The 26,014-nt window shown below is 38.0% G+C and overlaps 7 protein-coding genes across 12 annotated transcripts; 3 read left to right on the forward strand and 4 right to left on the reverse strand.

Moving 5' to 3' along the window:
• The first annotated feature begins 91 nt into the window (after positions 1-91).
• LOC105562969 (REM2- and Rab-like small GTPase 1) lies at positions 92-1,399 on the forward strand. 2 transcript variants are annotated; one of them, XM_012014177.1, is made up of 5 exons: positions 92-357; positions 469-531; positions 614-879; positions 937-1,073; positions 1,133-1,399. In XM_012014177.1, exons 1-5 carry the CDS (start codon positions 351-353, stop codon positions 1,338-1,340), a joined length of 681 nt encoding a protein of 226 aa, XP_011869567.1. In that variant the 5' UTR covers positions 92-350; the 3' UTR covers positions 1,341-1,399. The 2 variants fall into 2 exon arrangements, with proteins under 2 accessions (XP_011869567.1, XP_011869566.1); XM_012014176.1 differs by having other exon boundaries at positions 96-357; positions 420-531.
• LOC105562967 (mitotic spindle assembly checkpoint protein MAD2B) lies at positions 1,339-2,265 on the reverse strand. Its single transcript, XM_012014175.1, has 3 exons — positions 2,147-2,265; positions 1,757-2,054; positions 1,339-1,692 (listed from the first exon to the last, which is right to left on the reverse strand). The coding sequence occupies exons 1-3, from the start codon at positions 2,163-2,165 to the stop codon at positions 1,392-1,394; spliced, it is 618 nt and encodes a 205-aa protein (XP_011869565.1). The 5' UTR covers positions 2,166-2,265; the 3' UTR covers positions 1,339-1,391.
• Positions 2,266-2,360: 95 nt separating this feature from the next.
• LOC105562970 (aarF domain-containing protein kinase 4) lies at positions 2,361-5,581 on the reverse strand. 3 transcript variants are annotated; one of them, XM_012014179.1, is made up of 12 exons: positions 5,466-5,581; positions 5,015-5,208; positions 4,449-4,937; positions 4,126-4,345; positions 3,920-4,044; positions 3,756-3,840; positions 3,552-3,667; positions 3,308-3,470; positions 3,047-3,249; positions 2,824-2,976; positions 2,649-2,749; positions 2,361-2,586 (listed from the first exon to the last, which is right to left on the reverse strand). In XM_012014179.1, the coding sequence occupies exons 2-12, from the start codon at positions 5,204-5,206 to the stop codon at positions 2,412-2,414; spliced, it is 2,022 nt and encodes a 673-aa protein (XP_011869569.1). In that variant the 5' UTR covers positions 5,207-5,208; positions 5,466-5,581; the 3' UTR covers positions 2,361-2,411. The 3 variants fall into 3 exon arrangements, with proteins under 3 accessions (XP_011869569.1, XP_011869568.1, XP_011869571.1); XM_012014178.1 differs by lacking the exon at positions 5,466-5,581 and adding an exon at positions 5,322-5,410; XM_012014181.1 differs by lacking the exon at positions 5,466-5,581 and having other exon boundaries at positions 5,026-5,108.
• Positions 5,582-5,715: 134 nt separating this feature from the next.
• On the reverse strand, positions 5,716-9,028 carry LOC105562971 (homocysteine-responsive endoplasmic reticulum-resident ubiquitin-like domain member 2 protein). The gene is made up of 4 exons (XM_012014182.1): positions 8,521-9,028; positions 7,427-7,800; positions 7,026-7,349; positions 5,716-6,913 (listed from the first exon to the last, which is right to left on the reverse strand). Exons 1-4 carry the CDS (start codon positions 8,653-8,655, stop codon positions 6,637-6,639), a joined length of 1,110 nt encoding a protein of 369 aa, XP_011869572.1. The 5' UTR covers positions 8,656-9,028; the 3' UTR covers positions 5,716-6,636.
• A 183-nt stretch (positions 9,029-9,211) lies between these two features.
• Positions 9,212-14,953, forward strand: LOC105562972. Its single transcript, XM_012014183.1, has 8 exons — positions 9,212-9,711; positions 9,815-9,857; positions 9,937-10,064; positions 10,128-13,817; positions 13,906-14,069; positions 14,142-14,346; positions 14,440-14,568; positions 14,640-14,953. Exons 1-8 carry the CDS (start codon positions 9,656-9,658, stop codon positions 14,752-14,754), a joined length of 4,530 nt encoding a protein of 1,509 aa, XP_011869573.1. The 5' UTR covers positions 9,212-9,655; the 3' UTR covers positions 14,755-14,953.
• A 110-nt stretch (positions 14,954-15,063) lies between these two features.
• Positions 15,064-25,489, forward strand: LOC105562974 (leucine-rich repeats and immunoglobulin-like domains protein 1). Of its 3 annotated transcripts, none has more exons than XM_012014187.1 (6): positions 15,064-17,006; positions 17,099-17,233; positions 21,981-22,350; positions 22,766-23,080; positions 23,210-23,542; positions 23,625-25,489. In XM_012014187.1, the coding sequence occupies exons 3-6, from the start codon at positions 21,982-21,984 to the stop codon at positions 25,032-25,034; spliced, it is 2,427 nt and encodes an 808-aa protein (XP_011869577.1). In that variant the 5' UTR covers positions 15,064-17,006; positions 17,099-17,233; position 21,981; the 3' UTR covers positions 25,035-25,489. The 3 variants fall into 3 exon arrangements, with proteins under 3 accessions (XP_011869577.1, XP_011869576.1, XP_011869575.1); XM_012014186.1 differs by having other exon boundaries at positions 16,996-17,006; positions 17,094-17,233; XM_012014185.1 differs by lacking the exons at positions 15,064-17,006; positions 17,099-17,233 and adding an exon at positions 19,320-19,463.
• LOC105562973 (IQ and AAA domain-containing protein 1-like) lies at positions 19,585-21,567 on the reverse strand. The gene is made up of 5 exons (XM_012014184.1): positions 21,305-21,567; positions 21,110-21,243; positions 20,766-21,026; positions 20,348-20,658; positions 19,585-20,217 (listed from the first exon to the last, which is right to left on the reverse strand). Exons 1-5 carry the CDS (start codon positions 21,499-21,501, stop codon positions 19,666-19,668), a joined length of 1,455 nt encoding a protein of 484 aa, XP_011869574.1. The 5' UTR covers positions 21,502-21,567; the 3' UTR covers positions 19,585-19,665.
• Positions 25,490-26,014: the final 525 nt, after the last annotated feature.

Raw genomic sequence — 26,014 nt, forward strand, 5'->3', positions numbered from 1 at the left:
AAATGGGCGTGACATACGTTGCACCTTTAAAAAACAAACCTCAGGATTACATTCAAGTGTCGCATCGGTTGCCGTAATACTTGTCGTAACAAATGCGGTAACGATACGCAAACGTTACATGCAGCCCAGCAATTGAAACTGCATACTTACTGCCAGCCAATAAGAGGCGCTTCTATTTTACACGCGATGCCCAACGCAACTTTCTAACTGGCCGTTGTTGATCGGTATCGTTTTCATGAAAGATCTATCCTCGATGTTGCGTATACGCACGTATGTATGATACATATATGGACGGAATACCGATGCTCATCGTATCATCGATCGATTGATCAAACTTTCAAACTGTCGCGATGCAAAGTAATTATATATTTATCTAAAGTTACAGTGAAATATATGCTTTATCGCTTTTTGTCCCGTAGTGAAACCGAAGAAACATGAATGCAATTAATATGAACTGGTTATCTTCAGCAGAAGGAGAGTCTTTGGTCCATCACTTCTACGTGAATCCTTCCAAGAAGAGGAGATTCTATGGTGCTATCTATACTTGCGCTAGTTAGACAACATGTAATCATTTGTTCATTTTCTTGCCGGTTTACTGTTTTCTATATTTCAGGCATTCTGGAGAGGCCGTCGCTGCCGTCTTCTATCGAGGAAGTCACGTACAAGATCTTCATGATAGGTAGATCTGGCGTGGGAAAGACCTCAGTGGTAGCGAGACTCGCAGGAATCCTCGACTCCAACAATTATACGGAAACCAGCGGGATAAGAAAAACTAACGTTTATTGGCCTGTCAAAATCTGGGATAAGGTCGTTCTGTTTAAACTGCAATTCTGGGACACGTCGGAGAGCAGTATAAAGCGATACAACCACATTCTGCCAGTATGTGTGAGAGAAACATCCACAAGTTTAACATATACATATAGATGTACCTTTCAGGTATGCAAAGATAAAGTTGACGCGATATGTTCTGTCTTTTCCTTCGACGACGCGTCAAGCTTCAATGACATTCCATACTTGATGAATACGATGACCAATGTAAAAGGGAAACCAGCAAACGTAGTGGTTGGCACAAAGTAAGTGTTGTATCGCTAGGTAACCAATTATTTTCATCTTGAGAATTGGCTTTTTGCAGGTTTAAACCTTGGTCAAGCTCCACGATAGACGAGACACAAATAAAAGAATTCGAGGACAAGTGGAAAGTTAAGGTGATCAAGATCGATGCTAGCAAATTGTCAGTAAGATCCGAAATATTTGACTGTTCGTATCAGTTGAATGCTATTTGTAACATCTTGTGGAATAGAGACAAGGAGTTTATATCTAAGCTGATGGGACAAGTTTAACCATTGCAAACAAATGTATTTTCCTATGTTTTATACAAAATAAAAAAGATATTACGTTTTGTTCGCTGTGTCCTCGATCACGTATAGTTGCAGATTTAAGCCATCGGTTTGAATATCTTTCAGTGGCAGTAGATTTTTATCAGTCATCTCTACTGCATCGTCTTTAATAATCCATGGAAAGTCTTGACACTTTGGGTTCTCGCTGAGAACAATGTGTGCAGTTTCATATGTTTGAATTTCAATAGAAAAGGTCGAATTGTCTGGAATGGGTCTCAAGTATGTATCACACATTGATAATTTTAAACAGACTGTCTTGAGTGCTTCTTCAGTCTTCAAATAATATGGATCTTTCCTTAAAATAGAAAAGAATTAATAAATCATTAGAATGAGAGAAATAACATAATTAATTAACATACTCTGTAAGCTCTGCCTGCAATTTAACCATATCGAAGACAAATTTTTCTATTGGCAACTTGTTCCTATTGTAGAAGGTAAGATTAATGGCCTTAACGCTGCTCTCGTCTTCCTTAATCAATTCCCTGATCGCATTGAGAACGCTTGATAAATATTCGTTCAATTCTGGATGCTCCGATACATATATCGTAATCCCATACATCTTTTTCTTAACAAAAATTTCCTTCGGATAGATTTTGCGAAAAAATAATATGTGATTAAACGCTACTTCCAAAAATTCCAAGAGAATATCAAGGCCAACTGCAAGCAAATTTTATTCATCTCGATAAAGCTGCTACGGCTGCACGTTGTTCGATATAGGAAAATGGGTTGGATTCATTGTAAAACTATACCTATCTTGTCTTGAGACATTTTACGACGATGTCATTCCGCAGTTTTTCAATACTTTGCCTCACATTCTCTCGCGTAATCAACAATAAACCGCCATTATGAATTACTCGAATAGCGTCACCTATGTCTAGAAATATATACTATAATCGCAGAATTGCTGTACTGATAAAATAAAAACCCTTAGCAAAAATTGATCTTTGCAAAATGAAGAATGCATTTCAATCAAAATATTATATCTTTTATTATCAACGCGAGTACAAATGCATATCAGCCAAACTTATAGTTGGTATAAATCTCGCGGAACATGTCGCGACATTTTATTTTAACTCCAAGTTTTGCACATAGCAAAAATATTCCAGACAACTTTCTATGCAAGCTGTATATCTCCTCGGGTGGTGGGCATAATCTGTTATTTATTATAGTTGGCACTAAGACTTGAATCCTGTAACACGCAATTACATTATTATACATTATGGGATAGACATAAAAATAGATTAACCATACCGTTTTGTTACATCCTGACCACCAAAGTCATAATATTCGCGATTATTGTCAAACACTTGACCAAGAATCATGACTGCATCCACGTGCGCGTTCTCCATAATCTGATGATGTAGAGAACGTTTGTATAGTAACGTTTCCAAAAAACTTTACGGATCGTTCAATAGAGATAAAATACCTTGGACTCGTATCCGGTAAGAAACTTCATTTCTCGAGATAGCTGCAGGACCTTGTCGCGATTTCCTTCGCTCGCGGCATTAATCACCTCTATATATTTATCCATAAACGCTTTTTCATAAGTCCTGCATGCTCCAAAATCCAATAAAATTAACTGCCAAGATTTCTATTAGTACTCTCGCGAACAATACACTTAAAAATACATCAATTACTATGCGGCAAACCTGCTTTGTGTCGAAATTATAAAAGAAGTTGGACCAATTTGGATCAGTCTGCATATATTGGAATTCGAATAACTCTTTTAGGCTCAAACGCATGATTAGTTCACTTATACGTTCTCGAATTTTAACATCCATATTTGTACATTTGTCAACGGGTATACCTTCTATCATCTCTGTTGTAAATACTTGTTTTGTCGAGACGTCATCTAGAAATTTCATTGATATTAAAATCAAAAATTGACAAAAATACATCTTTTCATTTACCTATTACTGCAGGCACATAATAATCTGGATAAGGTATTATCAAGTCCCTATATTTTTTCGTACATTCTGCTTCTCTTACATAATCCACTTCCCATGCTAATTCCCGTTTCGCAACCTCCACCACATTGTCTATAAACATTCCTTCTGGAAACATATTCCATACCTGCAATAAATACGACATTTATGTAATAAAGTCTAGTCGGTAAAGTCCACGATATAACGTTGATTCAAAATATTCTCACACCTTCATTATGCCCACTAAATTTTCAATATCACTCTGAATACCCATAGCTACACCAGGATACTGAATCTTTATCGCTACATCTTGCTTGTTCAATAATGTACCGTGATGAACTTGTCCTAAGATATATATATATAATTAAATGATCTCTCAATCACACTATTATATACGAACACATAAAAATAGTAGTATTATGTACGAATATACCAATGGATGCTGCGGCAAATGGTTTTTCCTCAAAGTGGGCAAATTTATCTCTCCAATTGTGTCCAAGTTCGTTAGCTAACACTTTCTAGAAGAAATTGTAGAGCACGAGAGAGAGAGAGGGATTCCATCTTAATCTATCTACAATATATATTTGTATTATTTACCTCTACTTGCCACGCTGGCATAAAATCAGCGCTTTGTCTGACCCTTTCAAAAATCTTTTGCAATTCGGGACTTATAATACTATTATCTTGGATGCTTAATATCTGACCAATTTTTAAAGCCGCACCTATATAATAAATTATAAGGTAAATTGAGATCAAACTCTCTCATAATGCATAAATATATGATAAAGTTATGTATACTTCACCTCTCACTTTGCATAACGTAGAAACTATTCTTTCTGCATTAGCTTTAGTAAGAAACATATTGTCAACTGTATCCCCAATGCTCTGCTCCTTTAATCCCAACGTCCTTCGTGTATATTCTGCAGCAGTACCAAGCCCGAGGCCAATACCCAAGGTACCGAAACTTACCATTCTTTGCAATCTTGTAGAAGGAACTTTTCTTTCTCTGGCAGTAGGTGATAGCTGTGACACACACATAAATCGGATAATATTGGTACACATATTCGTTTAATAAGAGTATGTATAAAAAGATGTAATAAATAACAATTCATTTTTGGTCACTTACGCATTGCTTTGGTCTAACTGATAATTTAGTGTTAGGTCTCTCTATAGAATTCATCTGTGTGTGTACACATTCCTTTTCATGTGCTTCAGTTATAGAGGAATTAGCAGAACTTGAAACACTGTTTTTAATATTCTTCTCATGTTCCAATTCCAATTTCCTCAAGATTTCTTTATCTTTGTCAGAAAATTCGATATCAGGTATCTCCTTATCTAGATTAGTAATGGTCTGGATCTTTTCCTTTACGCTCATATACTTTTTCATAGATTTGTCAGTATTGTATTTTGCTACTGTGACATCTCCGTCAATAGACAATTCTTTTGGATCTTTCGCGGTGTCATAAACGTATAGCTTTCTTTCCTTCTTAGGGGTATAACCATTATTTTTTATATCCAAAGTTTGATTAGCTGTTATCTTAATGTATTGTTTAATACCTTCCTCAACCACACTTATGCGTTCAGTTACTTCTTTCAAGTCTTTCATTATTTGTCCCTGTAGAAACACAATTTTTGTAAAATGAAAATATATGTCAAATGACACATCACTTGGGTATTAATCGCAAGACTTACAGGAACCTTACTTGGCTTTGCGTTACTCAATTTTTCCCTTGCAGCTTGTAAACACTTCTCAGGCAAGTCTTTCACACTGGAGTGTGTGATTCTATATCTGATTGTATCCTCCTCATGTTTTATCAGAGCATTCGCAACCCTTTTCGCTCCCTTGAGTACACCAAGTAAGTCGGAAACTTTGGATCGAGGCATTTCTAAGAAAAAAGTGCAAATAATAATGAATTTTATTATGCCATAATATGTAAAATAACTTTAATGGCATTTTAGTAATAATGTAGCAAGTATATGCAATATATGAATCCTTTACGTCTCTATTCGTCGAACTGGGCGTTAAGGTTAGCACAACTTTGTAGAAATTATTATACTGTAGTGGCATGAAAAGCAGAAATTTTTAGTGTCTCGATATACCGACAGATGTTACTCAACAATGTAGATTATGAAAATAACTCACCTATAACTAAAATAATGACAAATAAAATTTTTGCCTAACGATCGTAGGTACACGCGTTTCGTAAGTCTCACAATCAGCGCGATACTTGTAGATTGCTTGTGATCTAGTCTTTGATTACATCATACACGAAATGTTGAGCAATTTACATTTTTCTTTAGAAATAAGTATTTAATATTTTTATTACTAATATGTCTTTATCAGAATAAATATTGTATACAATCAGTTTAGGTGAAATAAATGTGACTAAACAAATTTTAAAAATTGTTTTATTTGCTTTACATTATACATCTTCATTTCATCGGCATTCTTTGTGTAGAACTATTTAAGAAAATTTACAGAAATTTCACAATTGCACTATTTTCACCTGGTATGTATATCAATAATAACTATATATACGAATTTTACGCGATATTTTAATGCAAATATCACACCAGATATATTCGACCATATTAAACATCACAGGAAAATTATCCTCACACAATATAATATTATTGCTACGTATATATTTATATATGTTATATATTTGAATTCTTTAAGAAAATTATCAAGTGCCTATTATCTCCTTAACAGCTTTATACAATACAAGCCCTACACGAAATCATCAGGTCTTATCTTTATATATATACATGATTATTTATCTCTCGTTGTACCTTTATATCTTAATATCCTACAAACATAAAAAACTTTTTATACATTTTATTCTAATAGCTTTGGGATGGCAATCTAACAATCTTCTTCCGAAGGAAAGTTAGTATTAATATCTATAGAGCTTACGTGACTGTTACTTTACTTGATAAACTGCGAGTCTCTCAACGAGTTTAACTGATACACATATATAATTTTTACACGTGAAATTGTATTTCCACGGATAATTGTCATCCATCTTAAGCGTATGTTGATTATTAACATATATGTGAACTTTGATATATATATATATATATATATGTATATTAGATTCAGATACAAAAATCCTTGGGTATCGTAAAACTGATCAGACTTTCATAGGAATATACATATTGAATTAATCGCGAGTTTAAGCACTTCTGACTCTACAAATTGTTAAATATTTTCAAGATCCCGGTGACACCATAACAAAGTTATCCTCTCCAGTCTTTATATTACAACTATAGAGGAAAAAAGCCGAGTTTCTATGACGGAATATCCAAGCGGATTAAATGACATTTGGCTGATCTGGAATAAGCGAAGCAAAAAACGAACTAAAGAAGGTCCAAGTAAATGCAAGAGCGCCTGGCCGTTGCTCCTCGTTCTCCTCATTGGCGTTTGTTCGTGCTTCCGGTTGCACGGTTGGCACTTGAGCATTTTGCTGTTGCGGCACAGCCTGAGGACCTACTACTTCATTCTGCAACACTTGATTGTTGTTGTCTGCGCGTCCATTGTTATTCTCAGCCAATAAGATTGGTTGTACCCTGAAGAAACCGCCTTGATATCTACAAATAGATATCATTTTATTACATTTAATATAATTTTCAGACGAGTACAGAGAAAAGGAAATATATATGAGTTGCGGATTAATTAAAGAATATTAGAGAACTGGCTTACAGATATATCGCAAATCCCAAAAATGTGACGATGAGGAATCTAAGAGGGGACGAATAAAAATACACTATGCCAAATAGAACGACGATCCTAGACAACATGTAGAAGAAATCCAACCAGTCGCGATTAAACGCCGCATCCTCGCCTACACCGTTATTTCCCGCGTTGATATCGGCTGCGTCCTGAGCCGCTGGTTGAGGTTGCTCGTCGCCAACATTGTTGTTATTGTTGCTCGTGTACGAATGTTGAGCCGCATCGCCTGCGTTAATATTCATTTGCTGCAGGTATGGAATGCTAGCTTGCAACTGTACGCCTTGCGCTGCCATTCTGCAAAAGAACATTGCAACTTTTATATCTTCTTTACGCATCTTTCGTATCTCGTAGAAAAAGACAGCTACACTTACAGTTGCATATACTGTGTAAAATAATGTGTATAAGCCTGTTGCATCCAGGCTAACTGTTGACTATTTCGAGGATCAAGATACTGCTGAGGTAAATACTGTTGATGCTGAGACGCAGTAACGTTAGTATTCTCATGATTTGGGTTTGGAACATTGATGCTTCTGATATGAGTGTGTCTCGTTGCAGTATCCACATTTTTCTCCATCGATCGATTCTGATCCGTACTTTTTACTGCACACATTTTTTGCGGGGTACAGACTAGATGAACAGTATACGCTTGATCCTCTGAACCATCGCACTGTCTCAAGATGTCTTTCAATTGGGCCGAATCATTCAACAATTGACCAGAATAGATCAATTTCTGATGTGAGCTTTCCTACAAATAATAACAACCTTTTAAATAGCACATCCTCCTGTCCAAAGTCTCAAAGTATTGTTCTCGCTTTTCCGAGATGCTGATTGGCTGTCTCACTTGTGCGATACGACATGCTTCAGTCGTGTTATTTGCAGCTGTCAAATCATGCCAATTTTTAGAGAGAGAGAAAGAGAAAGAGCAAAAACAGCATAATACAATAATGACAACTAGTTGTAGTATCGGTAACAAAAGATACAAAATTTTTAATAGCAATATTTATACAGATCATAAAATTGAAAATCTGAGGTAAAAGTACTTTTGTAAAAAATGTCTAAACTTGCTATTGATAAATCCAACAACATATATCAGATAAGATCTTGACAAAGATATCATGTCTTTTTTTACATGCAACTGAGAAGAAGAGCTCATAAATACTTGCATTTAACGATATTTGTATCTTTCCTTGAAACGGTATGATTACAGATTACAGAGTTTCGGAAGAAAAAAGTGTCAATCTGAATATAAAAGCGACGAACCTTCTATTTATTTAAATTAAATTAATCGAGAATCATTCTTGCATCCAATTAACATTTAAATGTCTCGATTAACATTGCTTAAACACAATCATTCTTCCGGTCAGCTCGGATAGCGCAAAGAGAAACAAGGGGGGAAAAAATAAAATGCAAAGAGAAACGAACACTGCTTTCACCAGACGGAAGCGATTACTTTCACGCGACTTACTGGCTTGCTGGGATAGACTTCGGAGAGGTATTCCTTCAAACGGCCAATAGTCCAGCCGAGATCGCATTTCACCACCTGGTCCTTGATCTGTTGATTCGGTGCCTTTATTATGAGATTAACGGCGGCGTCTGCCATTCTCTCGGCGTGTCACAGCCAGGTCAGCTGTTCAAGTAGCACGCAACAGCGATTACCAATTCTTGCTCCGTCTCGTCGTCGTTTACGTCGCCGATGACGGAGACTGGGACGAAGACGGTGATATCGGTCGCGCCCTTTGCCGATCCAGAGAGACAGAGAGAGAGACAGAGAGAGAGAGGGGGAGAGAGAGGAGAGAAGAGGGTGATCTTTAATTCTCGAGAGAAAATGTCTTGCACACGCGATTCTCGTCGCGTTGCTATTTAACAAGTTCTGTCGACCGATCGTGCACAACCACCGTCGAATGTCATCTGATATCGCTGAAACGTTACCGTGTATGTGTGCATCTGCGTACGTACGTGCGTCCAAACATACAACACATACAATACACACACCTTCGTAATATAGAGATGTCGGAATTGCGATTTGGCGATCGCTCATTGGCTCGAGATTACGCGCGCTCTCTCGCCCGTGCACGCCTAAGGTGCAATTTCCACCGCAGGCGGAAGTTGGCTAGGGAAAGCAGCACTAGCCAATCAACGTCTCGTGCGCTCGGATGTGGATTGGCTAGTGCTGACATTGAGTGCGTTCCGGCAAGACACTGCTACCGTAGCGCTACAGCTTTTTCGCTACAATTGTAGCGGTGCCATATATACATTAGCGTGCATAACCTCAAAATTGAATTATAAGAGTCGCGTTTACCTCGTTTACAAAATTAATTGAAACGAATAGAATGGAAAATATTGAAGATTGGCTCATGAATGACATATTGTTCGATGATTCATCAGATGAAAGCAACGTTAAAGAGGAAGAAGTTCCGCTACAGTTGTAGCGGTACGTTTTGCCGAAACGTACTCGTGTAGCGCTATCGTAGCGCTACCGTAGCGCTACGGTAGCAGTGTCTTGCCGGAACGCACTCATTCCTACATTCGCAATGTAACTGTTTAACGTTGGAAATCTGACTTAAAATTTGGCTTAAATCGAATGTGTTTAGGAAACAAACATGGAGGTTTTCGAATCAAATGTAGCCGTTTCTCCTCTCATGAGTGTAAACAAAATGTAGGTGTTAGAGCTATTCCGTTTATTTTGTGTTTGTGAAATTAAGATGCTACGACACACAGAGCTTGAGAAAAAAGAAATAATGCTTTTATTTGTATTACAGGGATCCATCGAAATGTAAGAGGAGCGAACGTAGACGCTCGTCGGTAAGTTTAGATCAGAGAGCTACTTAATTTTAATACTAATGTATCTCTACTAAGAAATGACTTGACACCGACTCTTAAGATTCTTAAACCACGCAAGACACGGCAACCGTTGCAAAATGTAAATTTGGATTCTTCATCCAACGAGAACAGCCCAGTTACAGCAAAAGTTAAGAGGCGTGTTAGTTTTGCAGAGAAAAAACATGTCAAGTAAGTACCCAGCTTTATGATATTTAGCTATAATTCGCTGCTCTAATACTTTGTTCTGTGCAGAGAGTTTTGTCACTCTACTGAACAAGGGACTGTATGGGATAATACGTATGAAGAGCATGATTTTAGTTCAAAAGGATCTTTTGTGGTTGAGCAGAATACCCAAGTTGAACCACAAGAAATCGCACCATTATGTGCTAGTAAGGACTATATTGATCCCGATAGTAACTCGTGTGATCGAAACAATACCCATTTAGTAAATAATCAGCTGTCACAAGAATCTGCCGCAACAGCCAATGAAGATGACGATGCAAACTCTGATTTAGATTTCACTAATCCAGTCAAATCTATACAATTGTCAGATACATCTCTACTTGGATATGATAAATTGCCAAATAAGTCGTATGTGTGTGAAGGTGAGGTATCGAGTGGTATTGTTGCATATAGCGACACGGATGAAGAATGTATAGAATTACCTGATAAAAAATCTCAACCTCAGCCAACTGTAATATCAGCAAATACATCTTGTGCATGGAAAAATCAGGTAAACTCAAGCAACATTGCTATATATAGAGATTCTGACGAAGAGTATCACGCTGAGGATAATGATGCCGCTAAATCTTCCAAGTCATGTTCTAGCAATGTTGACTCTAAATTTGACAAGACGCTTGTCCAGGATTTGTCTATGGAGTTGACTGCACCAATACCTGTATTTTTATTATCACACTTACAGACGGAACAAAAAAAGAAGCAAAAGTGCAATGATATAAATAATGTAGATACAGATTATTGCAATAATGTATCAATGGAAATTACCGAGGCTGTACCAGTGTTTGCAACGTCTGTCGCGTCTGATTTAAAAACTTGCCAACAAATTTCAACAATGTCACAAAAGTGTACAAATACAAAATGTGATGCTGATAACACCCACCACACAATAGATGACAACTATGCCAATGATTCAATGGCATTAACGTCTGTTGTACAGCCATTTACAGATGTCACTGGCACTGGTATACATCGTGCTCTCGATACTTCAATGGAAATGGTTAGTGTACCAGCCAAAATACTTGTATATGAAAATAATGCCTGTAAAGAAAATGATCTGAGAAAGGATGCAACTGATAAAACTGAGATTTTTAATTGCGTACCAATGGAAATGACACAACCAGTAAGTACCATATTGTCTCCAAGTGTTTATAATAAGGAGAATGTACAAATGGACGGACCAATATCTAGAGATGATAAAACTATGTATTTCTACGACGTATCCATGGAAACAACTAAGATAGTGTCGACAAATTGCAAACGAAAAATTCCTGATATAAACACTTGTAAATCATTGTCTGAAAAGAATACACATGGTGGAAAAGATATAAATGAATCGGCCTGTTTTGACAAAAGAACAAACTTATTATGTAAATCTATGGAGTTTACTGAAACTGTTCCAACTTTGTGTAATGAAAGAATGCTTCATGCTGCACACGTTGCACAATCTGTGAACGACAGTACGTGTGAAGATTATAAAAATGACAAAACTGAGTTTTTCAATGATTCATCAATGGAAATAACGAAATCAGTAAATATGTTATTACCTTTACACGTTGACAAGGAGAATTTAAACATGGATGAATTGACACCGAAAGGTGACAAAACTATGCTTTTCCACAACGTGTCCATGGAAATGACTACAGCAATATCGAGAAACCGAAACGAAATTACTCAGTCAATTACTGGTAAATCGATGTCTAGAGAGAATACATGTGGAGAAAGAGAACCGAGCAATTTAATCTGTTTTAACGAAGAAACACAATTATTATGTAAATCTGTGGAGTTTACTGAAGCTGTTCCAACTCCTTTATGTAACGAAAGAACATTTCATGCTGCACACGTTGCACAAACTGTAAATAAAAGTACATGGGAAGATAAGGAAAACGATGGAACTGAAGTTTTTAATGATTTATCAATGGAGATAACAAAATCAGTAAATATGTTACCTTTAGACATTGACGAGAAGAATTTAAAAATTGATCAACGTATCTCAAAGGATAAAACTGTGTCCTTCCATAATGTATCCATGGAAATGACTGCACCAGTGTCGTCGAGAAACCGAGACGAAACTATTCAGCCAATTACTTATAAATCAATGTCTAAAGAGAATTCATATGTAAAAAAAGATACAACCAATTCAACCTGCTTTAATGAAAGAACAAAATTATTGTGTAAATCTATGGAATTCACTCAAGTTGTCCCAATTTCCTTGCACGAAGAGAGAACATTTGATACTTGCCACGCTGCACAATCTACATGTTCTCAAACATTATCGAAAACAACTTTATTGCCTGCTCAAAAATCTGCGGAGGAAGCATTACAAACGAATGCAGTTGCAAACGAAACAATTCAAACCGAATCAATGGAAATTACTGCGGCAGTGCCACCAACATTACAACTTGTGCAAGACGTGATAGCAAGTGAAACAGAAAATTTAATTCTTCCTAAAAATGATGAATTCCAACATCTAATGGCAAATAATAATCTAACAACATGTAACAAAAGTACAACAAGAGAGAATTTTACAATTCCAAGAGAAACAGAAAATATTGAACACAATGAATTATCTAATGTTACTCAGCCTCCACTGGATAATTTAGATTATTGCCCAAATGCAAACTTGGAAAATGCCAGCGGCAAAAAAAGAATGTCTGATGCAAGTGAAAGATTGCTTTCGAAACGAGCTCGCACTTCTTTTATGCAAGTTCAGTCTTTTGAGGACAATAATATACATTCATTTTCTAGCGGTAACGCTAACTGTGCAAATGATATAGAACGTAATGAGTCCTTAATAAAAGATACAATGAATCACACGCAGGTATCTCAGTCAAATCTCAAAGAGAATGAGATGGATCTAAACGAAATCAGTGAAAATAGTTTCTTAACGAGAAGTATGCCGTACCTGAAAAACAGTCTCGTAGAGCTACACTCGATTAACCCGCCATCATGTTTAGAGAGCGAGGAAGAAAATTCTTTCTATGAAATTCAACACGAACTTCAATCGCCGACCATTACTGATATAGCAATCAATAATATTTCTGATCGATCAATAACAAACAATGCAGAATCCGAGTATCTAAGAGACAAACTAATAAATGAGAACAATCAAGCAGATTATCACGTAGGAGACAAAACTGAGGATAATCAGCAAGTTGATAATTGCCAAACGATCACGAGGACAATTATGAATGACCATCGACCTGATAAATTAAATTATTGTACGACAAAAAGTATTAATGAAGAAAGCATATCATCAATGAATGCTGAGAATGGAAAGACTCCGACAGTACAAGATATTAACCATTACACATCAGTAATTGTCAAAGAACTTGAAATGACAGATGAAGATCAAGCAGCTGAAAGAGAATATACTCGAAAAGGGCTAAACGAGGATACACAGCTGCAGAATGACATTCAAGAGTACGAACAATATTCGGATGAAGAAAGACAAGAAACAGAGAAGTGCAATAATCATCTCGAAGGTGCAGGAGCTGTAGTTGAGGGTCAAATAGAATCTAAAGAATGCGAAAAAAGTTTTAATAATGAAGCGACACAAAGTATGGAACAACAGGATGAATGTGCAATAGAAAGGCCCGGAACGCCACAATATATTAGCACGATTGAGGATATTAAAAATAAATCTTTGAACGAACAAGATCCGTTTTTAATATTTTTGCAAAAATTACAAACTCATGCCGCAAGGTATATACATATATATATATTTTTTTTAATTATATGTATATTTCGTTGTCGAAAAAGATTATAAAGATCTAATATTATTTTGTTATAGAGACGATTGCATTTGGAATGTATATCATAAGAATATCGATAAGAAACTGATCGTTTTCGATTTCATGTCAAATTCATTATTGATAGCGACGTATTTATCACATGATTTTAATGGCTCCGAAGAAAGTGTGATTAAAGAAATCAAGATTATTTCTCGCATTTCAGGTAATTATTCAAATGCCAGTTAAAAGATAAAAAATTACAGTACTTTTAAACTTACGTCTTTTCTTTTGCTAGATGATGCAGAAGTATTAATAAGGATAGTTCACAAATTAATTTTGGAGAAAATAAATGTGGAAATACTTACCAAATTATATAGAACTCATCAGGACATTCTTCCGATGCTAGATTTTATTTCACAAGATGTCAAATTAGCCATGGATTTCATGTTCGACTTGAGACGTTTGGACGATTTAAACTTAATGGAGATTGCCTATGACCAGTAATAATTTACATACACTTATTTAACATATTATAATCAACATACATACATATATATCGACTTGACAAAATTGTAATAATTTGTTTATTTTAGAATTTCATTCGTCTCTCGAAGTAAACAAATGGACATTATATTGCAAGTTACGATCAAAGTTAAACAGTTTAATAAGCTCACTTCGAATGATATCAGCCTTCATTGTCTACTGGGAAAGAATAGAATAAAGTAAGTAAGAGATAACTTGAATATAATGGTTTAAAAATTTGATAAAATTATTTTTCTCCTTTTTTTTACAGAGAAACGGACATTAAAAACTTATTTAAAAACATAAAAAGGGACTACAAGTTTTTACGAAGGTATATGAACGATGTCAAGGATTATATTGATATAATAGAAGAGACTATCAAGTAATCTAATGATCGAGTATGAAAAGATTTTCGATCGATCTTTTAATGAAGATATCGTTATTTTCTTGCAATATGCTCAAGTTAGAAATAAAATTAATAAATTTTTGAATCACCAAGATTGTAAACAATGATACTATAATAGCGTCTTCTTATTTTTATATTGTTGCGTGCGTAAATTATATAATAAAAATACAATATAAATATAATATTTGTTGTATAAATAGTATATACAAATATAAAAATGTTGCACGCGTGCGCGTGCATGTGTGTACAAATTTTGTAATTAGTTAAATTTCTTCTGATAAAAATTTTAATGACGTAATGCGCTCTCAACAAATTTTTCGTTTTACACTATAACGCAACTGCATTATGAGCAGCAATAAAATTGCGAAGCACAGAAGTCAATCTACTAGTTTCAATGCAGCCGGTTCAGAGAATGCAGCTTTTTGTGCAAGCACAACAACCCTTGGACAGTATATCGTGCGAACGATCGTCTTTCACGGAATCATACGACTTTCCGTCGCGATCTAGAAAAACACTTGCCGTTCACAATCGAGCATTAATAATGGACTTTGGTCGCGGGATCGAATAATCTGAAGCTGCAAAACAATTTTATTATAACTATCATTCTTATTTAACTCCGACCTTTTCGTATTGATTAACGTTCTCTAAAATTAATAACATTCATATTTCATTATTTTTCTTACGTTAGTCCAATTTATCTTGTTTTGTGAAGGTACGACACTAAAAATATTTATTTAATAATGGTATAGAATAGTAAAGTGCTGTGACTCGGATATTATTAATTTCTTACAATATCTAGAACTAAATTCCTGTAGCACTGCTTTCTTTCCCGATTTGCATGGAAAATTGTTATTTTGTTTTTGCACAATATAAGGAATTTTTGTCATTGTCATTAATTAGAAAAATTATGATGGTAAAATTACAAGAATTAATAAATATGAAATATCATATATGATATTGAAACTTGGTGATTTTGAGATACAATGTATAATTTCCGGCGTGTTATAAACATCTCGAGCTTGTTAAAGAAGTTGGACTTTCTTTCACCGCGACTGTGCCAGTCTCTCGGCTGCAGCGTGGGCGTAGAGGCCCGGTTTTACGTGATTTCGTAACGACGATGGCAAACAGATTTCCAGTATCAAAAGGCATTTCGTGAGGATCCCGAAGACCTTCGGGGCCCCCTACCATTCTACCTACTCTCTCTTTCTTTCTCCTTCTCGCCTGCTTCCTATGCTTGAGCCTCTCTCTCAAATCTTCACGCATACGAAAACAGCACATACGGAGATCATTTGGTCACTACTTTTTATACTTTTCGCGGATACATAAATAATTAGACTTGTCACTTGCTAGTGAATGGAAGATACAGGGATATCGCGATACAAAAAATGGTTTCCTTATTAGACGAATTAAAAGAAGAATCTCTTAATTATCTAGTTGGATTAATCAATGATCGTCGATGCTCTTAGAATCATAGAAGTTGGAGATTTTCGAAATTTTTCTGAATATTCGAAAAAAAGTGAGTCGTTACTCAGCATTGGAAAGGGGGTTCCTCTTCCTACGGTGGTTCACACGACATCGCCGTCGTTGTTCTTCTCATTGTCGTTGTTGTCAATCGTGACGATACCTGCTCGAGCTCCGGTGGAGAGCCGGTACGGAGAGCGCGACTGTGGCAAGTGGGCGTAAGGGCCGGGAGAGAGAACGTCGTCCCGTGTTCCATACATGGCTATGCTATGTGGAAACCAAGAGACACAGAGAGACGGACGGAGCGACATGGACCGGGGGAGTCCCCACCGTGTGGACGGTGGAGGCGACGTTTTCTCGTCTCTCGGAACGGTTGCCGAGCATGCTCTTGACTTGAGGCACATTGCCTCGCAGCACGCATGTCGTACGATCATTCGTACGACCATCCTAGTATTATTGTTGGAGCATTCGCATCACCGTGCCTTTCCTTCCAAGATGCACACACAATACCTGTTTTCCACATGATTCTACGAGAGTTCACGTCCGATGACTTACGTGTATATGTGTGAATACAGTGTACATCCTGGTGAACGAATCTCAACGATCATCATTGGACTGATGGTTGAGATTGCCAATTTGTGCTATTAACAGAGATTCCTCGGAAAGATCTCGTGTGCGACAATTTTGCAGCAATGCTGCGAGGGATTCAGTACTGAAGAGTGATCAGAGTCGAGCTTTAACCGTCGAAATACGCCGCCAACGTAACAGGACGTAAGGAAGATCTCGTACAATTTCCAAGGAGTGATATGATACCAGGAAACGTTCCAATCCTCGAGGATTGATTCTTCATTGATATAGTACAGATCGCACGATGCACTCGCCAACACTCGACCGGCGTGGGTGCTACTGGGTTCCTCCTCCGCTTTGAGACCGAGGTCAGGTGTGGGAGGGTGCAAGGGTTGGCAACACGCTCGAGACTGGCACATTATACATTAGAGGTACGTATTTTCTCTCTAACGTTCTCTAATCGTAATATAGTCCTGCATTTCCTGCCTAAGAATATTTCAATTAACATTCAAATATTTCCATTTTTTTCTCTAGCAGACTCTAATAAAATAGAGATAACTGTACTTACGAGCTGTTACAATAAAACAAATGGTTGTAATATGAACAACATATTGTATTGAACGAAAATTTTGCGATACATTTATATCCGAAAAAAAGCTCGTCTTTTCGTGTTCGATTGCAAGCTCCATTCTTATAAAACTTTGGCTTTTTTACTGGCAAGTGGGGTGCGTCTTGCAAACTTATCGAGATTCTCCACAATCTCCGTTGTAGGATGTCGATACGTCAATACCTCATTCATAATTTCTATCGGAGTTAACGGATTAAATTTAAGGGTAATTCTTCGGCGCAGCGATAACACCTTCTCCACAGCTTGTCGGATAAAATTCAAAGGAATACCGACGGACATCTTGGTCAGACAGGAGACATCAATGTCGCGATCGACACCGTGATATTTCATTAGTAGATTTTTATAGTACATGTAAAGTGTGTTGTAGTCGGTGGTGGGCACCATTATAAATTTATCATGGATCTTGATGAAGGCAGCTCTTGCTTTCTGAGGTTCTTCGGACAACGAGAGAAATAGTATCTGTTGAGTTAATTCGTCATATTAATAATTAACATAATTAACGTAATAAAAATCAGATTTCATTAATGTGTCAAAGGTTCTAATAAATCTCGTTGAATTGGTGTCGTAACTCTTATACAGATTTTAATGAAAGTTGTAATAAAACGATAATATGTTAACTTTTCAAGTGAATGTCAATCTGCTTAATCTCTACAGTATTGCGCGAGTAACAGTATCTGTCCGGAATTTTCAACACTCTAAATCCTACGTTAACTTGCCGCCACCTACGTGCTCATACGGCGGCCATTTATACAGGTAGGAGGTGTTTCATTGATGAGCAACCTCGAGCGATCGAGATGAGAGATCTGAACGGCGCGGGAGAAAGAGAAAGAAAGAGAGAGAGAGAGAGAGAGAGAGAGAGAGAGAGAGAGAGAGAGAGTCCCATGTATGTGGACCCCACATGTATGTGGACCCGTCGAGGTGGCGGCTATTCATTCATATTAAAGAAAGATCTCAAACGGGAATAACAAGAATTTTACAAAGTGGGCGTTGCTCGATTGCGTTGCTCGATACGCTTTGATACAGTCCTCCAATTTAGGAGTGCTACTCTGAGTTCTCACGATATATATTTCTAATGCCTAAGGCTCTTTATATGCTTTACAGTATTATGAGAAGAATAAAAATTTGCATATTACTTTGTATTTCAATTTGCTTTTCTCATAGAGGAAGCTTTGTAAATTCAGGTACAAATCGGAAATTGCTTCTTCAGAATTTTAATTCGCACACAAAGCATCCTCTATGAGAAAGCCATGTTCAAGTTTCTAATTTTTCTTCTATGTGCACACAGGTTTTTGGTTTTTGTTTTCCAATCTCTCTCTCCCTCTCTCTCTCTCTCTCTCTCTCTCTCTCTCTCTCTCTCTCTCTCTCTCTCTCTCTCTCTCTCTTTGCAGCTTTACCTGGTCACCTGGCTTAATGTCTTTCACTAGTTTAACAAAATACTTTGCGAATCGCTTGGGTTGAAGGTGCCTTTCCTCTGGTGGAACTTTTCTTAGCCAAGGTTTTTCGCCCGCATCGAGAAATATGACGGAAGGCGCGTAAACGCGAGCCACCTTCGAAATGATGTCGATGAGCCTCTGTTGCTTTTCCTTGCCCCTATATTTATTAACCAAGACAGGTGCTGATACGTCGAAAAGTAATGCACCGATCTAAAAGAAAGAGATAAATGAGAAATACATTCTACTTTTATTTATGGTATTATTATCATAAAATTACAAGGAATTAAAAAATATATCTCTTACATCTCGTTATAACAGATTTTCAAAATCTTTTAACATAATAGTTACATGGGCAGATACAGACGAGAGAGATCACCTCTGAACAAATGGCACTGGCGAGCGAAGTCTTTCCGGCTCCCGGTAATCCATAGATGCACACGGAACGCACGAGCGGTGCAACTTGATGTGCCTCTTTGGAAATTAAAGGCAATACACAATACTCCAAGACGAGCTGCTTTACCTCTCCGAGCCGATGCTTGTAGGCCCGGGACTCGCGACGTGCCTCGTAATTTTGATAGGAGAGATCGCCAAACCAATCGCGTAAGAAAATAATTGGGTAGTTTCTAATGATTTTAGCTTGTAAAAGCTCGCTGAAGAGATCCTCGACGGCCATATCCTCCAAAATGTCCTTCTTCTTCTTCGTTACGGTTGTGTCGGTATCTATCGTTATATCTGTCATGACAACGAAAATTTCCAATTTTTATTTAGACAAATTAGGTAGATATGCAAAATTATTAGGTTCTTATTCATCACGTTTGCCCATTGTTGGAATAACGAATTTCTCTTTGTCACGTGCGTGATCCTTCAGTAATGCTTTGTTTAATAATTCTAGCTCAGCCCTCATCAATTCATCCACTATCTCCCTCATTTCAAGCTGCAACTCGTAACAGAGTTTCTCGGTGATTAGATCCAGATATACTTTCTCCGGATCATTTTCGTCCCGAAAACTCCAGTTTCGAATAAAATCGACGTTTGCTTCCTCCAAGCAGGATAAAGCATCTGTTTGCGGCATTTTCCGGCCAGGAACTTCGCTCTTGATAGGCTCAGCTTTGGGAATTGGTACCATTTTCACAGCTCGTCTGCCCTTTGCCTTGGCCTGTTTCTCTTTTTCTAATTTTTCCATTAGATACTCTTGTGGCGTCGAGGTCTGCCCGGTGACGATCAGCACGCTGCCACCAAAATCCGCTGCCGGAAACACGTCGTAGTGCCCTAATGTGTTGTACCAAACGACGAACCACTCGTGAATCTCGTCAGTGATGTCCTCCATTAATCCGGGACCTCTGATTCTCAGGAGCTTTTGAAAATTACTTGTTTTTTAATCTCATTCTTATTCTTTCTTTTTCTCTTTCGGCTTTCTCTTCTATTTTTATATCTACTTGTATGACAATGCGATAAATCAGGAATTCTGTTTTCTGAAAATTTACCCTCGTACGTTCGTCGCTGATCGCCTTCTTCGTGTGTGCGTCGAACGCAGGCATCAGAGCACGTCGCCGTTGAAAATTATCATTGTCCTTTGTGACTGTTTCGCGGCATCGCCAGCTTGGTATCGTCATATCCAAAGCTTCCTCGAGACGCGCAATTCGTTTTTTCATAGCTTTTCGAGCGACATAACGCCGCCACGCGCGTTGTATCGTCATCGCTGACTTGATGTATCTCATATATCTGATGCGATCTATTTCTTCCGGTATTATCTCCCCGGTCCTCACTTTCTTATTGTAATCGTATATACGTTTCACTACGAAAGCACCAAAAATTAACAGAATCGTAAAGAAAGTTAATAGACATCCAGATAACTCGAGAGAGATTTTATTAGAATGAAACTACTTAGTTTCTTGCGAATACCATTTGCACCATAGCGACGTCCCTTTCTGGCTCTCTCGTGACTCTGCATCAATAATATCGCGCTACGCATAATCCTCTCAGCAGCGAGCTTTGCTTCTCGGGCGGCTTTTTCCTTGGGCGATTCGCGGATTAACTCCACCTTCGAGGGTTGCGCGATGCGCATTCTTCTTCGAGCGGCGCGCGTCTTCAATGTCTCATCCTCCGTCTCGGGCATACTCTCAAGGTGTACCTGTGAGAGGCTGCGTTCTCTCATCTGTGGTACTAAACGATGAAATTTTTTTAAATTATTTAACCTATTCAATTGGTCTAAACAGAATTTTATTATCGATAAACTGACTACGAACCTTTGCGGGCACTTTCCACCAACTCTTGAATAAATTTTCTCCGTTCCTCTACCCGTTCTCGGCCAGACACCGATGCAAGTAACTCGATGTCGTCTGGCGTGAATTTCATTTGATTTAAAATATTGTCGGGCCATCTGTGTATACAGTATTTCTATATAAATTGTAGATAACTCGAATGGACAAGGAAAAACCTACTGATAATCCGTATAATCGAGCTTGACAATTTCTTTTTTATATTCTAGCATTCGCCCGATGGCGCAATCTAACATTTTCTTAATTAACTCCCGTTTCTGCGTCTGGACCATTTGATCGTAACACATGATGAGTCTTCTTACAATATTGCGGTATCTATATATTAAATCAAAGATTTCAGTGAAAGAGATTAATAGCATCGTATTATTTGTATTATATAAAAAGCAATATTTTTATAAACACATGCGCGAAATGTTTTTCACAAAGTTAATTTGAGCACATGCCTCAGGTATATAGGTAACACCGAAGCTAAAAAAGCTCTTTTTTTTAACGGTGCGTGTTCTTGCAATCCTCGTTCGAGTTCTAGCAGCTTTTCCAGGTCGCCTCTCGTAATAAGCCATAATTCATTGTAGTATACTTGAGACATCGGATTTAAATATACTTTTCATGGATATGTATTGTAGAATTTTGTAAAATGTTTACACTCGCAATTTGGCAATTTGTCATTTCTAAATTGAGATTTTCAGTGATCAGCGTTTAAGAATGAATTTGCGTGCGTTAACTCTCAAAACAAAATCGCAATTGTATCTTAGCGTTACTTGTCAGATCGTATGATAAAGAAATATTTTCTGTATGACAGATAATGATAAATGCAATATGTCTAAACGTTTCTTTCTAGAATGCCGAAATTATTTCGGGACCTCATCTTAGCATTGATAATGACAGCGTCATGCCTCGACGCGAGAGAAGACAATGTCACAACGACAATGGAAATCTCTACATTGATAGCAACATCGGCATACATCGATAGTACATCCATGAGCACGACGACAATCACCGAGGAAAACGCATTGTCGTCATCGGCGACTATGACAACACAAGACGATGGCATCCCAAAAAATCTGTCCCACGCATTATCGTCGTCGCCATCGCCATCGTCTTCCTCTGACGCTGTGTGGGAATGTCCGAATATCACAAAAGCGGGCGTGGAGTGTTCTTGCGATTTTCCACATACGCTCAGATGTACCGGCGATAGAACAGCACTGGAGGTAAATCTACAAGTTTTTCTTGGGAAAAATTAGGGAAATTTATAGAAAGATGAGCTTAATTTGTGATGTTATGCTTCGCAACACAATTGAGGTCATTACTTTTTAAGCAACAGTCAAGAAGAGCGTGGGTGGTATAACTTGCCAATGAAATACAAGTTACAAGAGTCCATTGTGTCTCTTTTCATCCCTTCCCCTTTCTCGGTTGCTCGATCTCTTTTTCACGTTGCTTGATAGCACCCATTGTTTCCGCCTGTTATCAATTACGTTTGTTAGTATTGAACTCATAGTGAGTTTCTTTTTGTAAATCTATCGAAAGAATATAAGATGAAAAGACGCGGTAACAATTAATAAATTTTAAGATAAACGAGCGACAGAGTGAAAAAGTAATTTTTCTTATCTTCATTATTTCTCTTAGACCATCAGCGACCATTTGAAACATAGTCAGCCGGACACAATATCATTGCTGGATGTGACCGTGACGGGAATTTCTGTATTGCCGGCACATTTCCTCGAGGATGTCGCACTTCACGGATTAGTCGTCTCCACCGGCGAGTTGCGGCACGTTGATGAGAATGCGTTTACCGCGCTGGCGCGACCGTTGCAAGCGTTAGGACTGCCCAGCAATCTCCTAGATTCAGTTCCCACGATTGCGCTGTCATATCTGATTGGTCTAGACCGGCTGGACTTGTCTCATAATAAATTGAAGACATTAGAAGCAGACTCGTTCAAGGTACAATCAAGTGTTGTATTTTTATGAGTGCATATAAATATGAATAGTTGTTTGCAAAAAAGAGACAGCTATTTAGAAAGGATAGTTTTGTCAAGTTCGATTGAAAAGTGACAAAATATTCTGTTTCAGGGACTGTCGAGTCTGACTTATCTGGACTTGTGCGACAATCTGCTGTCACAATTGTCACCGCAGGTTTTCTCGACATTGCCAGCATTGCGTTCACTGAGAATGCGTGGAAATCGTCTGAGCGTTTCCGCCTTGTCCGCGTTGAGAGGTCTGAAACGCTTGGAAGAGCTCGATCTGTCCAACAATCTGCTGCTGGGTCCAATGGGTCCCAATCTGTTGCCACAAATGCCCAAGCTGCACTTCCTCACAGTCTCGGAAAACAGTCTCGTCAACGTCCAGCAGGGAGCTCTCATGGGTCTCAGAAATCTCACTTATCTGAGTCTGAGTCACAATCAAGTGAGTATTTAAAAGTTGAGAGAGAAATGTCCTTTATTTCTAAGTGATTTCATTTAAATGTCTTGTATATAAATATTGATAGATTGACGTGTTGGAGGACCATTCGTTCAAGTACTTGCCGACTTTGACGCGACTGGACCTGGCGAACAACCGCATCGTCGCCGTGTCCGGTGCTTCCTTGGCTCATCTAGAGAAATTAATAACTTTAGATCTAACGCACAACTTTCTGCGAGCGTTAACGACTGATCTGGTGGTGCCTTTGAAGAGTTTACAAGACTTACGGTTGGATGACAATGACATCACAATCGTAGCAAACGACGTGCTAACGTCAAAGCTGCGTCTCAAGAGGCTCTCCCTCGCGGACAATCCATTAAATTGCGATTGCACCTTGTTAGAGTTCGCCAATTGGCTAGCAAACTCCAGCCTGACAGAGGAGGACAAGTCATCGGCGGTGTGTGCGACACCGCCTGCCCTAGAGAACGGCATTCTAACGCAAGTACCACCGGGCAGTCTGCTTTGCGGCGAGCCCACGCCACCCATCATGACCCGGGTACCTGTGGCAGGTGCGCAACTAAGTCTCAAAGAGTTTCGCTACGACGAGTCAACCGGTGTCAATTTATTGTGGCACGTGGAACAGTGCGCTGAGCGTTACACTTGCGACTCGCTTATCGTCTACGAAACAGTCGGCGACAGCGAGATTCAAACGGAATCCAGTCCGCTGCACTGTGATTCCCGAATGATGCGAGATCCCTGCATGCTGCCAGTCACCATACCAGCTTCCCTGCACCTGCAATTGGGCCACAAGTACCGTTATTGTGTAGTTTTATTGGTACCCACCGTTTACGACGACGTATCCCTCGGGCTCGGTTGTAGCGATGTCATCGTTTTGGAGAAGACCCAACAAGCTGGGACAGAGGATTCCAGTTCTCCGACGTCCACCCAGACATCTCTCGACTCCTATTCGCGGATTACCGGTGTCCACGTAAACGTATCTGATAAGGGCTTCCTCAACATCGGCGTAGTTCTCTCCGGGACAAAGGACACGACTGTGGCATCTACCTGCCAACTGTCCATTATTATATTCGACGAGGTCTCCGCGGTGCATCGACAGAGCCTCAATTGTAGCGCCGCTGCCGCATCCATCACCAACGTCAAAGTATCATTGCCGGGTTATTACAGGGTATGCGCCAGTTTGGACCAATTCACCAATGTTATCGTTATGTCTGCCAGCTTGGTGGATGATCGCGAGAGATTTCGCTGCGTCGAATTAGTCGAGCAGAATTACAACAGGCGAAATGTCGAGGTATTCATCATCATGGCTGTGGTCGTTGCTACCGGTGTTCTCCTCGTTATCCTTGCTGTGCTCGGTAGAAATCTTGCGAGGCGTCTGCGACACCCGAGGATACAGGCGCAATGCTTCCTGCCGGCTCAGGAGTTTGAAATTACTCACAAAGCTCATTACATCAAGCTTCTGGCAACGACAAAAGTTTAACGACAATCTTATTGATGAATTTCACTATTCAAAATTCGAGCTATACAAGCAAAACTCACACTTTTCTAAGTATCGCGTTATAAGGAGAATATCAATTTCTTTTTTACATTTTTTTTATAAACTGTTTATTTACAATTGCTGCTTGTCTCCAGACAAAACTAACTTTGTACATTTAGTACACGTTCAGTTAGTTAAATGTCTATTTTATTTTTCTAATGATATATGTTACAATTACTTCTAATTCTAAAACAGGGCCCCGGAGGCAAGATATTTCTTCAATTCATTCTAATCTGTACACGTGTGACGAGATACTGTATTTTAACTTGGCCACAATTCTTAGAAAATGAAAAAGAACCTAAGTTTTGCTTTTATACGCCATTCTCAGATTGATTCTTCATATAAATACATAGATACATACATAATATTTTTTAGTGAGCCAAATACTGGAAGAAGTAATATACAATTGAAGAGTTAAACATTTTAAATTTAATGAGCTACAAAATTTCCACTATATCTTAATATTTTTACAAGTATTTAGTATAGACACACACACACACACATACAAGTGTCTAACTCTGAGGGGAAGGTATCTTCTCATCTTGTAATATATATTATATGTACTAATTTTCTATTAGTGTTACATGCTGTAAATATGTTTTTTTTATTGTTTTTAATATCCACAAACACGTCGCGTGTACTATTGTACAGTAATATATATACATATAATTACTATTATGTTATATCTAGCAGCTATTTCATTTTATTTACTAAATATGCAGAGATGCACAAATGTGTTTCTCATAGATAAATGAGAGTATAAATAAACGATTGTTTAAAATAGATGTCTATTTTCTCTCTCCGTTTTGCTTATTTTTTCTAAAGACATATGTAGCGTCATCTTGAGGAGAATCGATCAATACATGACTTTTGACAGTTGGCTTTATCAACAATCGATTGAAAAATTTTTTTCGTCATAGTTC

The sequence above is a fragment of the Vollenhovia emeryi genome, unplaced genomic scaffold (assembly GCF_000949405.1).
Source record: "Vollenhovia emeryi isolate VEMERY1.0 unplaced genomic scaffold, V.emery_V1.0 DF939181.1, whole genome shotgun sequence".
NCBI classification, from domain to species: Eukaryota; Metazoa; Arthropoda; class Insecta; order Hymenoptera; family Formicidae; genus Vollenhovia; species Vollenhovia emeryi.

Bases quoted from the DNA above. Each gene is read 5' to 3' on its own strand.
- LOC105562974 (XM_012014185.1), top strand. From the start codon at position 19,396: ATGCTTGTAGGCCCGGGACTCGCGACGTGCCTCGTAATTTTGATAGGA. The intron at 22,351-22,765 runs GTAAATCTACAA...TATTTCTCTTAG, and splicing joins GCGATAGAACAGCACTGGAG to ACCATCAGCGACCATTTGAA. The intron at 23,081-23,209 runs GTACAATCAAGT...ATTCTGTTTCAG, and splicing joins TAGAAGCAGACTCGTTCAAG to GGACTGTCGAGTCTGACTTA.
- LOC105562972 (XM_012014183.1), top strand. From the start codon at position 9,656: ATGGAGGTTTTCGAATCAAATGTAGCCGTTTCTCCTCTCATGAGTGTA. The intron at 10,065-10,127 runs GTAAGTACCCAG...TGTTCTGTGCAG, and splicing joins GCAGAGAAAAAACATGTCAA to AGAGTTTTGTCACTCTACTG. The intron at 14,569-14,639 runs GTAAGTAAGAGA...TTTTTTTTACAG, and splicing joins CTGGGAAAGAATAGAATAAA to AGAAACGGACATTAAAAACT.
- LOC105562967 (XM_012014175.1), bottom strand. The intron at 1,693-1,756 runs GTATGTTAATTA...TTCTATTTTAAG, and splicing joins TTGCAGGCAGAGCTTACAGA to GAAAGATCCATATTATTTGA.
- LOC105562971 (XM_012014182.1), bottom strand. From the start codon at position 8,655: ATGGCAGACGCCGCCGTTAATCTCATAATAAAGGCACCGAATCAACAG. The intron at 7,350-7,426 runs GTAAGTGTAGCT...GTTCTTTTGCAG, and splicing joins TTTACACAGTATATGCAACT to AATGGCAGCGCAAGGCGTAC. The intron at 6,914-7,025 runs GTAAGCCAGTTC...ATCTATTTGTAG, and splicing joins TTGGGATTTGCGATATATCT to ATATCAAGGCGGTTTCTTCA.
- LOC105562969 (XM_012014176.1), top strand. From the start codon at position 435: ATGAATGCAATTAATATGAACTGGTTATCTTCAGCAGAAGGAGAGTCT. The intron at 532-613 runs GTGCTATCTATA...TCTATATTTCAG, and splicing joins CAAGAAGAGGAGATTCTATG to GCATTCTGGAGAGGCCGTCG. The intron at 1,074-1,132 runs GTAAGTGTTGTA...GGCTTTTTGCAG, and splicing joins AACGTAGTGGTTGGCACAAA to GTTTAAACCTTGGTCAAGCT.
- LOC105562973 (XM_012014184.1), bottom strand. From the start codon at position 21,501: ATGCTATTAATCTCTTTCACTGAAATCTTTGATTTAATATATAGATAC. The intron at 21,027-21,109 runs GTTCGTAGTCAG...TTCATCGTTTAG, and splicing joins GGTGGAAAGTGCCCGCAAAG to TACCACAGATGAGAGAACGC. The intron at 20,659-20,765 runs GTATTCGCAAGA...GTGCTTTCGTAG, and splicing joins ACGTCGCTATGGTGCAAATG to TGAAACGTATATACGATTAC.
- LOC105562970 (XM_012014179.1), bottom strand. From the start codon at position 5,206: ATGCCTCGATCCAAAGTTTCCGACTTACTTGGTGTACTCAAGGGAGCG. The intron at 4,938-5,014 runs GTAAGTCTTGCG...GTGTTTCTACAG, and splicing joins CAAAGCCAAGTAAGGTTCCT to GGACAAATAATGAAAGACTT. The intron at 3,471-3,551 runs GTGTGAGAATAT...TATTTATTGCAG, and splicing joins ATTTAGTGGGCATAATGAAG to GTATGGAATATGTTTCCAGA.